The 13,047-nt window shown below is 38.4% G+C and overlaps 1 protein-coding gene across 2 annotated transcripts in view; it reads left to right on the top strand.

The window, feature by feature from the left end:
* Positions 1-11,113, top strand: part of RBBP6 (RB binding protein 6, ubiquitin ligase) — a 31,323-nt gene extending 20,210 nt beyond the window's left edge. The window contains exons 11-18 of one of the 2 annotated variants that reach the window (XM_006193109.3): positions 1,621-1,717; positions 1,829-1,907; positions 2,022-2,076; positions 3,380-3,448; positions 5,274-5,636; positions 5,926-6,027; positions 6,883-8,640; positions 9,124-11,113. In XM_006193109.3, the coding sequence (XP_006193171.2) occupies positions 1,621-1,717; positions 1,829-1,907; positions 2,022-2,076; positions 3,380-3,448; positions 5,274-5,636; positions 5,926-6,027; positions 6,883-8,640; positions 9,124-10,696 (4,096 nt within the window). In that variant the 3' untranslated portion in view covers positions 10,697-11,113. The remainder of the gene's footprint in view (positions 1-1,620; positions 1,718-1,828; positions 1,908-2,021; positions 2,077-3,379; positions 3,449-5,273; positions 5,637-5,925; positions 6,028-6,882; positions 8,641-9,123) is intronic. The other variant, XM_032460849.1, reaches the window with a different exon arrangement.
* Positions 11,114-13,047: the final 1,934 nt, after the last annotated feature.

Below are 13,047 nucleotides of genomic sequence, written 5' to 3'. Positions count from 1 at the left end.
CTGTGTACAGTTCTCCCCGTTAGGAAACAGGCGAGATCAGGGCTGTAGTTCTTAGTGTCTGTCGCTTCAGCTGTTGTCGTAGTGGCCTGTACTACATAGCGTGCTTGCAGAACCACTCTGCTCCGCAAGGTGGGTGACTTAGGAGAAGTGACGTAGTCTTCCTGGAGGAGCAGGCAAATGAAGGAGATTCATGTGCAAATGATTAAGCATCCCAAGGTCAAAAACTATACAAATCGCCATCAACCCCTGTTACATGTTGAATCACATCACATAACAGCTCTGCAGTTCACAGGAGGGAGAATTCAGTTCTGGTTACAATGATGGAATTAGGAAACAAAGCAGTGGGTTTGGGCAGGACTAAGAACAATTTAGATAGGCAGAGAGGAGGGGATGAACACTGGTAGAGGCAGACAGGTCAGAAATAATCATTGTTTTGGAGCATGATTACGTAGAAGAGTTGTGAAAACTCAGTAAAATCCCCACTCCTGAAATGAAAGGGACCTTTGACTGTATAGTCCAGTGGCTCATAAATTCTTAAAAAATCAACTGGCTTTTGAAAAATAGTGCCAGGAGTCGGTTCCAGAGGCAGAATCTTCAGGAGTAGACCTTTACAAGAAACCCCACTGACGTGCTTCAGCCTTCTGTTTGATTCGTAGTCGGAACAGGTCCCACAAAGGTTGCTGAGTTACCTAAGACTGATTTAGTGGTCGAGCTGGAAGTAGAGTTTACTCTTAATCTCTTTTTTTGTCTGTTTTCTGGGGTTTTTTTGTTTCACAACTTCTTTTCTTTTTCTTTTTTTTTTAAGCTTTCCTAGTTTTAAAGCTGAACCAGTTTCTATCATATGTATCACAGACAGTACTTTTTAAGGAGGTTCCTTCACTTACACGTGAGGAATTCTTCAGAAGTCCAGTCCTCTCTCACTTTTCTCAGATGTTTCCAGTTGTCCTTGCTTTAACTCATTTTAATGCAGGTTTGCTGGATAAACAGAGTTAGTAACAGCAGGATGTGATTTTTACTTTTTTTCTTTGATAATTCTTACTCAGTACATGCGAAAGGAAACCTTATAGTCCTTTTATCAGAGGTTATACATTCCTGAAACAAGAATATTTGTGCAATGTAGACATTTTCTTCAGATCTGTTGTTTTTTCTAACTTTGCAGGTATTATAGAGGCCTCTTAAATATGACTCAATCTTTGTAGCATGGAATTTTGTTTTTTCCAAAAAATAGGGAAAATGTTGTCATTGACTGCCTGTATATTTTTTTCCAGCTTTATGGAGAAATAATTGACATATATCACTGTATACATTTAAGGCACACAGCATGATGGTTTGAATTACATATATTCTGAAATAATTACCACAGTAGGTTCAGCGAACATCCATCTTCTTACATAAATACAATAAAAAGGAAAAAAATTTTTTTTCTCTTGTGATGAGAAATCTTAATGTCTGTGCTCTTCTACCCGCTTTCTCGAATACCATAGCGCAGCGTTGGCTGCCGTCGTCCTGTGGTACATTACTTCCCGAGGCCTTACATATCTTACGTAGTTGGAAGCTTGTGCCTTTGGTCCTCCGTTTCTGACAACATGTTCATGTACTGTAAATTACATTACTTTCCAGGGATTCTGATAATAAAATACTGCCAGCGGCAGCGCTTGCATCAGAACATTCAAAGGGGGCCTCTTCAATCGCAATCACTGCTCTTATGGAAGAGAAGGTAGGTTTTACTGGCTTTTAAACTAAGGGATTTTTTTTTTATTGCAGTAGAGTTGTTTGTTTGTTTGTATGTTTGTTTTTAACTATTCCCTTTTTGTGCTTTTTCCTAAAGGGTTATCAGGTGCCTGTACTTGGAACCCCATCTTTGCTTGGACAGTCATTATTGCATGGACAATTGATCCCCACAACTGGTGAGTAAAATCATTTTGGTTTGAACTTTGTTTTCCTTAAAAAAAATAATATTAACTTTATTTAACATGTACTTTTATATTTACTTACTGTTTTTGTTTATTTTTGTTTCCAAGGTCCAGTAAGAATAAACACTGCTCGTCCTGGTGGTGGTCGACCAGGTTGGGAACAGTGAGTATATGTTTGAAATAATCTTAAGATGCTTGCTTTCTAGCTAGATAATGGAAATACAATCAAGCAGTGTGTTGCTGAGTGTCTTTTTATTGTGAACTCTTCTATATGCCGTGTTAACATGGTTTTTATGTAAAATGTCACAAATTCAAGACTATATGAGGAATTATTTTCTAAAAGAATGATGAGTAATTCTTTTCTAAAATAATAAAATATAAACTCTTATAAATTCTTTTTACTTTTATGACTTAACAAATGGTGATCTTGTCAGGATCTCAGTTAAGAAACAGATAAGAATTACTTGAAAGAATATTCTAAATACTGAATCAGTTATTATCCTAGTAGATTAAAGTTTTTCCTGTCTTTAATTTGGATTTTCAGAATTTGATTTGAGTAAATAAACATGTACTAAGGTTAAAGGCTACCAAACACAAAATTTCTCATTTTGAATAGCTTTGTTAATGAAATTTGATTGCGTATTAAAATCTACAGGGTATGGGAGACCCTGCTTTCTGAAAAATCCTCAGTGTTAGCCTTACTTGCTGCAAGTAATAAATCCTTCCTTCTCCTGAAAAAAAAAAAAATCTATAGGGTATGATTTTTCTGCCCTGAAGTACTGAGAACTTTGATTTTCTATAGGATATTCTGGGCATTAAAAATCAGATATATTTATTGTTTTTATACAATTATTTCTGTTTACATAACCCATATTAATATTATATAAACTGGCTTATATTCTAAAACTTGAATCTTTTTGTAAGATAAACCAAACTTCTTGCAGAAAAGTATGTTAATTGAGAGACTAGCAGAATATATCTGTAGAAGGAAGACAGGATTTGGAAACAGACCTGGGTTTGAATCCCAGATCCTGCATTTACTGGCCAAATGACAGTGTCTGTGTGACTTTACTTCTCAGCCTCCATTGCCTCACCTGTAGAGTTGAAATGGTGCTACTCACCTCACATGTCAACGCCCCACGTAATACCCATCAGATAAAAGGGCTCTCTTCCTTTTCTATAGCAATAAGTTCACAGAGTAACTTACAGAATGCTAATTAAAATATAACATTACATAAAATATATATTGAGGTTTAATTATTGTTTATAATACATTAATAAGAAAAATATTTAATTTTAAGTAAATGTAATGCTTGCTCGTATCTCCTCTGTCTGGAACGAGTTTAAGAATCAGGATCAGGGGGTAAGGGAAAGTTTTCAGAATAGTTTTAGAATAGGTATCCTAAAGTCTACGCACAGAAAGTTCTTGGATTATACTCAAGCCTTCTTTATCCTTTTTCACACAGTTCCAACAAGCTTGGATATCTGGTTTCTCCACCACAGCAAATTAGAAGAGGGGAGAGGAGCTGCTACAGGTAGGCTCGCTAAAAATCTTGAAAAACAGTAATTTGATGATACACTGAAAAATACAACACAAATTCAAGCACAGCAGTGGCAGACGGAATGGATTCATTTGTTTTACACTTACCTCACTGAAGTCTTAAGTAGTTGCCCTTAAGAGACTTAGGAAAGAAGAGATTACATTTAGTATTTTAAATGATGATTTTTTTATATGAAAACTAATATATGTGTGTATATGTATGACTAGGACTTTATGCTGTACACCAGAAATTGATACATTGTAACTGACTATACTTTAATTAAAAAAAAAAGATTAGGGGGAGGGTGTAGCTCAAGTGGTAGAGCAGCATGCTTAGCATGCACGAGGTCCTGAGTTCAATCCCCAGCACCTCCTCCAAGAATAAATAAATTAATTTCCTCCCTCGCCACCCAGAAAACCCAAAATACAATAAATAAATGAAAATAAATTTTTTAAAAATTAAAAATTTTTTTAAAAACTAGTGAATGATATGTATAGAGAATTTCAAATAAATAAATTAATGATGATTTTTTTTTTAAGGCTACATTTTTAATACTCCTTCCCAAGGATTATTTTCTCCCTGTCAGCACACAGCAGAACATTGGCTTACATTTACTCTGTTGAGCGTAGAAGGAAGTCAGAAAAGCCCAGACAATATTTAAGGTGTCTATTTAAGATGAATATCAACCAGCTCAGCTCCCAATTAAAAACAATTGGGTTTCTCTCTCTCCTAGACTCAGTTGTCCCAATCTTCTCCCACTTTCTCTTCCAAGAGAAGAGATAAGGGGGTTGATAGAGGCCCTTGCCCTGGACAGGCACAAGCAGTGTTAATCTAAGAAGTAAGCCATACAGGTCTAGGTCATACTTAAAGTATCTTCTGGTGCTTCAAGGAGAATTGCTAAGCTTATGAAAGATAGCTACTATTTCATTGTTAGACCACATATTTATTAAGAAGATAATATTTACTAATTCAGACTTTCTGAAAAGAGGCTTAAAATCCAAACCCCTGCTGCTGCTGCTACATACCAGTTACTTATAATTTAAAGTTACTTATAGTATAAATATACTATAAATTAGAAATAAGACCGCTCTTTTAAAGAAACCACCGTTTCTCTGATGAGGCAAAATTCAGAAACTTTGGCCAGCACTATTATTTTTACCTAACCCTTTGAGAGAAAACAGATTTTCAGTTGTTAATTACAAACATTAAACTTATACTTATTCTACTTTGAAGGATCTTATTTCCTCAGAAAGATTATAGGAAGTGGTTTTTCTTCATTTAAACTCTTGGTCTTGGAAGGCATTTGAGGGAGAACTCGGTCACAGAGAATTAACCTGTCTGTCCTTCAAATGACAGATTCGGAAGTAACAAGAGATCATTGTGGAGTGATAATCTGAATGTCACAAAAGAACTTTGGAGGGAGGGTCTAGCTCTAGTGGTAGAGTGCATGCCTAGCATGCAGGAGGTCCTGGGTTCAGTACCTCCATTAAATAAATAAGTTAAATAAACCTATCCCTGCCCCCCGACCAAAGGAATTAAAAAAAGAGAGAGAACTTTTAAATATAGTATCTCCATATATACAAGGCCCTGTGAACTTGTATCATCTCAGCCCCTAACTGGCCTTAAAAGTTACTTTCATGTATAAATGATGTTAACTTTTTTATGCATAAATGATATTGGTGTCCCTATGCTTATTTGAATAGTTAATTCTTTTCCATTGTTTGGAAGCTTTAAAATAATTATGGATAGAAAAGATAAGCTTACTTGTCTCTGATGCTTTTAGTTTGAGGGAATAATATTTTGGAATTTATTTTTCTAGAAGTATAAACCGTGGACGACACCACAGCGAAAGATCCCAGAGAACTCAAGGCCCATCACTACCAGCAACTCCAGTTTTTGTACCTGTCCCGCCCCCTCCCTTGTATCCTCCTCCTCCCCATACACTTCCTCTCCCTCCAGGTGTTCCTCCACCACAGTTTTCTCCTCAGTTTCCTCCTGGCCAGCCACCACCTGCTGGGTATAGTGTTCCCCCTCCAGGGTTTCCTCCAGCTCCAGCCAATTTATCAGCACCTTGGGTATCATCGGGAGTGCAGACAGCTCATTCAAATACCATCCCAACCACACAAGCACCACCTTTGTCCAGGGAAGAATTCTATAGAGAGCAGCGGCGGCTGAAAGAAGAGTAAGTGTTTTAATTTGAAATGATTATACACTTTCATTTTCTGATGTAACATTAACTAGGTATCTTTGGAAACATTTTTCAGTGTTTCCAGTTAGTAGAAGAAAAATCACCTGAAAATTAAACCAAAGCCATGCAAGCAACTCCCTCAGGGATTCCTAGTTATTTGTAGTTGTAAAGTGGAAAACTGATGGCAACTTCATTCATTTCATTCATGATCTAATTACATTTGTCTTGTTAGTTTTCTTAAATGGTTTTTGTTAACTTTCACTCTTTAACTTTATTTTACTAGGGAAAAGAAAAAGTCCAAGCTAGATGAGTTTACAAATGATTTTGCTAAGGAATTGATGGAATACAAAAAGATTCAAAAGGAGCGTAGGCGCTCATTTTCCAGGTTAGTGTTTTGCAAGCCTTCACAACAGAATTACAAATGGGACTTTGAATATCCAGGGATTAGCTATGGATATAAATAACATCACACTTATGGAATTTTTCTGATTCGGTCTAGGTTTATAGAAATGGAAATGTAGCTTATTTCCCAATATCTGTTTTTTGAAATAATGTCTCACTGTAAATTCTATTGTGTAGAAGTAGCAGTTACGGGGATTAAATTGCCCTTGTCCCTTGAAGTTATTTATAGTGTGAAATAATTGGGAAATGTTTGTGAAAGGAAAGAAATAGGGGACTAGCCAAAGATTACATTTCTGAGGACCCTTTTACTTAAGGCTACAGCTTCTTGCTGGAACATTAACCTGTGTCATCGTGAAGTAACAGTAGAAGACAAATTGCTTTATTGATAGAAAAATTGAATTACAAAAATTCCCTGGAAGTTTGTTTAAGAGACTTATTTTTTTTTAAAAAGCTTATGCTTGAAATGTGGTTCCTTTTAAAGCTAGATTATTGGTCAATATAGGACAGAAAAACTACTCCTACTTAAATAATCAGATAGGAAGTAAAATTTAAATTTAATTGCATTCTGTTTAATGTTGATTAGTTCATATAACTCACGGTACATTAATGCACTTCACTCTGATTGTTAAGATTTCACTTTTGTTTTGAACAAGTGATTGCTCTGATCTTTGTGTACTTTATTCCATTCCAGTAGAGGTCACCATGCCTCTTTAATAGTCATCTAAGGTGAAACTTGTAAAGAAAGATGGAACCGTGAGGAGAGTGTACTTGAATCTGAGAGTCTTTTATTTTGTGTATATTTCTCAACTATCAACTGTTGTTTTATGTTTGTTTTTAGGTCCAAATCTCCCTATAGTGGTTCATCCTATTCAAGAAGTTCATATACTTATTCTAAATCAAGATCTGGTTCAACACGTTCACGTTCTTATTCTCGATCATTTAGCCGTTCGCACTCTCGTTCCTATTCACGGTCGCCTCCATACCCCAGAAGAGGCAGAGGGAAGAGTCGAAATTACCGTTCACGGTCTCGATCCCATGGGTATCATCGATCTAGGTCAAGGTCACCCCCATATAGACGATATCATTCACGATCAAGATCTCCTCAAGCGTTCAGGGGACAGTCTCCTAATAAACGTAACGTACCTCAAGGGGAAACAGAACGTGAATATTTTAACAGATACAGAGAAGTGCCACCACCTTATGACATGAAAGCTTATTACGGGAGGAGTGTTGACTTTAGAGACCCATTTGAAAAAGAGCGTTACCGAGAATGGGAGAGAAAATACAGAGAGTGGTATGAAAAATATTATAAAGGCTATGCTGCTGGGGCTCAGCCTCGGCCGTCAGCAAATAGAGAGAACTTTTCTCCAGAGAGATTTGTACCACTTAACATCAGGAATTCTCCCTTCACAAGAGGCCGCAGAGAGGATTACTCTGGTGGACAAAGTCACAGAAGTCGAAACATAGGTGGCAACTATCCAGAAAAGCTTTCATCGAGAGACAGTCACAATCAGAAGGATAATACAAAGTCAAAAGAGAAGGAGAGTGAAAATGCTCCAGGAGATGGTAAAGGAAATAAACATAAGAAACACAGAAAAAGAAGAAAGGGGGAAGAAAGTGAAGGTTTTCTAAACCCAGAGTTATTAGAAACATCGAGGAAATCAAGAGAGCCTACAAGTGGTGAAGAAAATAAAACGGACTCATTATTTGTTCTCCCAAGTAGAGATGATGCTACACCTGTTAGAGATGAGCCAATGGATGCCGAATCCATCACTTTTAAATCAATATCTGAAAAAGACAAGAGAGAAAAAGACAAACCTAAAGCAAAAGGTGACAAGACCAAACGAAAAAATGATGGGTCTACTGTGTCCAAAAAAGAAACTGTTGTAAAACCTGCTAAAGGGCCCCAAGAAAAACTAGATGGAGAGCGTGAAAAATCTCCTCGATCTGAACCTCCGCTTAAAAAAGCCAAAGAGGAGACTCCAAAGACTGACAGTGTGAAACCATCATCTTCCTCTCAAAAAGATGAAAAGATCATTGGTACCCCCAGAAAAGCTCACTCTAAGTCAGTGAAAGAACACCAAGAGACAAAACCCGTCAAAGAAGAAAAAGTGAAGAAGGACTACTCCAAAGACGTCAAGTCAGAGAAGCCAGCTAGTAAGGAAGAAAAGGCCAGGAAGCCTAACGAGAAGAGTAAACCGCTCGATAGCAAGGGAGAAAAAAGGAAAAGAAAAACCGAAGAGAAAGGTACAGAGAAAGATTTTGAGTCATCGTCAATGAAAATCTCTAAATTAGAAGTAACTGAAATAGTGAAACCATCACCAAAGCGCAAAATGGAACCTGATATTGAAAAATTGGATAGGACACCTGAAAAAGACAAAATCTCATCATCAACTGCCCCAGCCAAAAAAATCAAGCTCAACAGAGAAACTGGTAAAAAAATTGGAAGTACCGAAAATGTATCTAACACAAAAGAGCCCTCTGAAAAATTGGAATCAACATCTAGCAAAGTTAAACAAGAAAAAGTCAAAGGAAAGGTCAGGCGAAAAGTAACTGGAACTGAAGGATCCAGCTCAACGCTTGTGGATTATACCAGGTATCTGATTATGCCTGGGTGGGTCGGGGCATATAAAGCAGAATATGTTGATTAAAAATGTACTGATGTTGGGGCTTAGGCTGCTTTACTCTTGTCTTTGAAGAAAGGAAATGTTAAAGATAAGATTATAAGTAGATTTTGGGGGGGGTGAGCCACGTGTCCCTGCCCACCCACCCCCCACGATGAATGTGCCTTGTGCAGCCTGGGGACAGGCACAGCCGCCCAGGCCACTGAGGGCTGCTCTAGCCCTGCGTTCTGTCCCCTGGGAGCAGCAGAGCTCTGGGCAGGCAAACCTCGAGGAGACTGCATTTGTTTTTATATAATCATACACTTAAATCATTTATCTCTCTCTCAGAGCAGAGTAAGTGGCTTTTGAAAGTTAAAAGAACATTTGTCATGTTTAAGTTAGCTTTTTATATTTATCAGTGTTTAATAATAGTGAATTCTTTATTAATTAAAAAATATTTCAATTATTTTTTTTAGTACGAGTTCAACTGGAGGCAGTCCTGTGCGAAAATCTGAAGAAAAAACAGATACAAAACGAACTGTCATTAAGACAATGGAAGAATATAATAATGATAACACAGCTCCTGCTGAAGATGTTATTATTATGATTCAGGTTCCCCAATCCAAATGGGATAAAGATGACTTTGAATCAGAAGAAGAAGATGTTAAATCCACCACCACACAGCCGATATCAAGTGTAGGAAAACCTGCCAGTGTTATAAAGAATGTTAGCACTAAGCCATCAAATACAGTCAAGTATACTGAAAAGGAAAGTGAGTCATCAGAGAAAATTCAGAAGCTCACCAAGGAAGTGAGCCATGAAATTGTACAGCATGAGGTGAAAAGTTCAAAAAACTCTGCATCTAACGAAAAAGGGAAAACCAAAGATCGAGATCATTCAGTGTTAGAAAAGGAAAGCCTGGAAAAGAGGAAGAACAGCGCTCAGCCAGAGAAAGATAGTAATCCAGACCGTCTGAGTGAGCAAGGGAATTTTAAAAGTCTGTCTCAGTCTTCCAAAGAGACGAGAACTTCAGATAAGCATGATTCCACTCGAGGTTCCTCAAATAAAGACTTCACTCCCAACAGAGACAAAAAACCTGACTATGACAACAGAGAGTATTCAAGCTCCAAACGTAGAGATGAAAGGAATGAATTAAGGAGAAAAGACTCTCCTTCTCGGAGTAAAGACTCTGCGTCTGGACAAAAAACTAAGCCGCGAGAAGAGAGAGATTTGCCTAAAAAAGGAACAGGAGATTCCAAAAAAAGTAGCTCTAGTCCCTCAAGAGACAAGAAACCTCATGATCATAAAGCTACTTATGATACCAAACGTTCAAACGAAGAGACAAAATCTGTAGATAAAAATCCCTGTAAGGATCGTGAGAAGCATCTGTTGGAGGCGAAGAACAATAAGGAGTCAGGTGGCAATAAACTGCTCTACGTACTCAACCCACCGGACCCCCAGGTGGAGAAGGAGCAGGTTACTGGGCAGGCTGATAAGAACACCATCAAACCTAAACCCCAGGTGAGTCACTCCTCTCGACTGTCCTCTGACTTAACTAGAGAAACTGACGAAGCTGCTTTTGAACCAGACTATAATGAAAGTGACAGCGAAAGCAACGTATCTGTAAAAGAGGAGGAGACTTCGGGGAAAAATTCTAAGGAACCGAAAGATAAAGTGGCAGAGAAGGCAAAAGAGAGCCTGGACGCGGCGGCAGTCGGCCAGGCGGGCGCCGCCAGGAGCCAGAGCCAGAGCAGCCCCAGCGCCAGTCCGAGCAGGAGCCACAGCCCTTCCGGAAGCCAAACCCGAAGCCGCAGTAGCAGTGCCAGCTCTGCAGAAAGTCAGGACAGCAAGAAGAAGAAGAAAAAGAAGGAAAAGAAGAAGCACAAGAAACATAAAAAACATAAGAAGCATAAGAAGCACGCAGGCACTGAAGTAGAATTGGAAAAAAGCCAAAAACACAAACATAAGAAAAAGAAGTCAAAGAAGAGCAAAGATAAAGAAAAGGAGAAGGAGAAGGATGACCAAAAAGTGAAATCTGTCACCGTGTAAGAGGGCAGATTTTAAACATTGACTTAATTACTAAGTCATCTGTATTAAATTTTGTTATAATGTAAAGATTCAAGCCTTGTAAATAATGATACTGAAGACCCTGTGCTGCACTTAAAATATTGCTGCTTGATTATTTGATTTTTACATCAGAGCTTTATAACACGAACTTTTGTACAGAATTGTGAGTTGTGACCATGTAACATGAGAGGTTTTGCTAGGGCCTATTATTTTTAACCACCATTAATTAGTTGGGGTGGAGTTTACTGTACTGTGAAATTTTCACATTTGAATTTTTTTAATTGCCTGGCAAGAGCTGATATCAGTTCTAAAATATCAGCAGAATGATTTGCTGAATTCATTACAACCCCGTTATGTCACTTTTTGATTATAATAAAAGTTTTCAGTAAACTTTTCAAATGCTGAGTACTTGTTTATTTGAAGGGAAGTGTGCCATGTCTCTTTTCCCTTGTAGCTCCCTTTTTAACATTTGCTTTGAGCCTTTAGTATAAGCCCAGCTGAATGTATAAAATTCTGAAGTAAACAAGGAAGATACACGTCATTAGTGGGCTGATAGTAAGTGGCCAGAAATAAGAAATCATGGTTAATTGGAGATCAAATTGAGTAAATTGGGAAGGGTCTTGAATATAGTAGTTGAATTTTAGAAATGAGGAATTTTGTTTATGGTCATGTATTTTTCTTGAAACCCTGATAAGTGAGTATTAAATTCCTTGATAAAAGTGCTAAATAGCACATAGCAGTGAGCCTCTGTGGCCTTCCCAGTCTACCCAGTGACAGAAGCAAGCAGCAGTAGGTCTAGAAGCACTAGGTTAATGGGTTTCTTTAATGGCTGTGGTTCAGCAAGTTTATTGTAGGCGATAAAAAGCTGTTGAAGGAATTTGGGGAGTTAGGGTAAGAATGGAACTTTAGAAACAGCTGTAGAAATAGGCATTAAGAAGACGAAGGTGTAGAAGGAGGAAAAGAGACCCGTTCTGGTCAGTGGTGGTGATCCTAAAGCACTGTGGCAGGGGGCTTTGGACTGGAGTGGAAGAGGAAAGGGTTTACAGCAGCAGCAGCTTGCTTTTATTAACTCCCTGTCTCCTTGCCTTGGTTATTCCCAGTGTGTGCCATGTTTACAGTGCTGTATAGCATTGTTGATAGTCAGTTTTAGGTACAAACATACTTGAATGGGTGTTTTTTTAATGCGACATTTAATATTTAAGGAAAAACATCAAGTGATTTAAAGAAAAGTATGAGTGATAAACAGATGGTATTAACATCATGAAAACCATTCAGGACTGAGTTAAGTTTGGGAAGTGACTTACTTTTAAAGGGCTCTGTTTTTGTTGTGATCCTTCAATCACATTAATTCCCAGGCATCTCCATCACTGGGGATGGGGTGCCTGTTCTCCCCACTGCCAGCCTCACCCGGCCCTACCCACATCACATACCACTTGTCCGTTCAGATACTCCAGCCACACTATACTCTTTAGTTCTTAATCTCCACTCAAAGTACAGACTCTGGGTCCCACATTCTCTGAGGATTTTGGCATCCAGAACTCACTTTTTCTCATGAATTCCATCCTATGAGGTCAGTTTCATTACCTAGGCACATTGTTAGTTTAAGCTGAACTGACCTTCACTTTAACTCCAGTCCACTCTGACAATTTCCCAGAGTTAATTATCACTGGGACCATTCCTATCTTCAACTTAAACTCCAGTATGTCATCTACAACCTCGTCTTCCAGTTCTGTTCTCTATTGGCTTTATTTAGACCTGAGGTTTCAACTTATCCCCCAGTCACTCTGTTGTATTTCCTTTCTACAGTTGCCTATATCCCATCATGTCAACCCCACGCTAACACTCCCAAAACCTGCTCCCCCTTATCCATCTTGCTGTACCTAACCAGCTCAATCCCCAAGTCTAGACACAGGTGCTGAACACTGCTTAGCAAAAAAGGCTTGAAAGAAAATTAAGAAAGAACTTGGCCAGGCAGTGTGCCAGGTGCAGTACTTAACCTGATACTTAAAAATTCTAATGGCTCATGATGTCTAATGCTACTGTGAGCAGGAAACTCCACTTCTTATCAAGGTTCAATCCAATCTTGGATACTCCAGCTCGTGCCTAACTAGTCCACCCCACCCCTGCCACTTGCAGTTGGACATCTAAAACCCACCTGTTTTCGCTGGTCTCCAAAAGGGCCATGTTATATCTCCTTACATTTTGCAGTTGGCTGTTTCTCATCTGGCTGGAATTTCTTCCACCCTTGCCTGTCTCACAAGTCCCTACTCATTGTTTTGAGAGTTAGCTTAACTGTTTTGAATTATTCTCTCACAGTGCTGCCTGCCCACCCC

Source organism: Camelus ferus, chromosome 18 (genome assembly GCF_009834535.1).
Source record: "Camelus ferus isolate YT-003-E chromosome 18, BCGSAC_Cfer_1.0, whole genome shotgun sequence".
In the NCBI taxonomy this organism is placed as follows: domain Eukaryota; kingdom Metazoa; phylum Chordata; class Mammalia; order Artiodactyla; family Camelidae; genus Camelus; species Camelus ferus.
The sequence above is the reverse complement of the archived record's forward strand: the minus strand, read 5'-3'. Positions and strand labels throughout refer to the sequence as shown.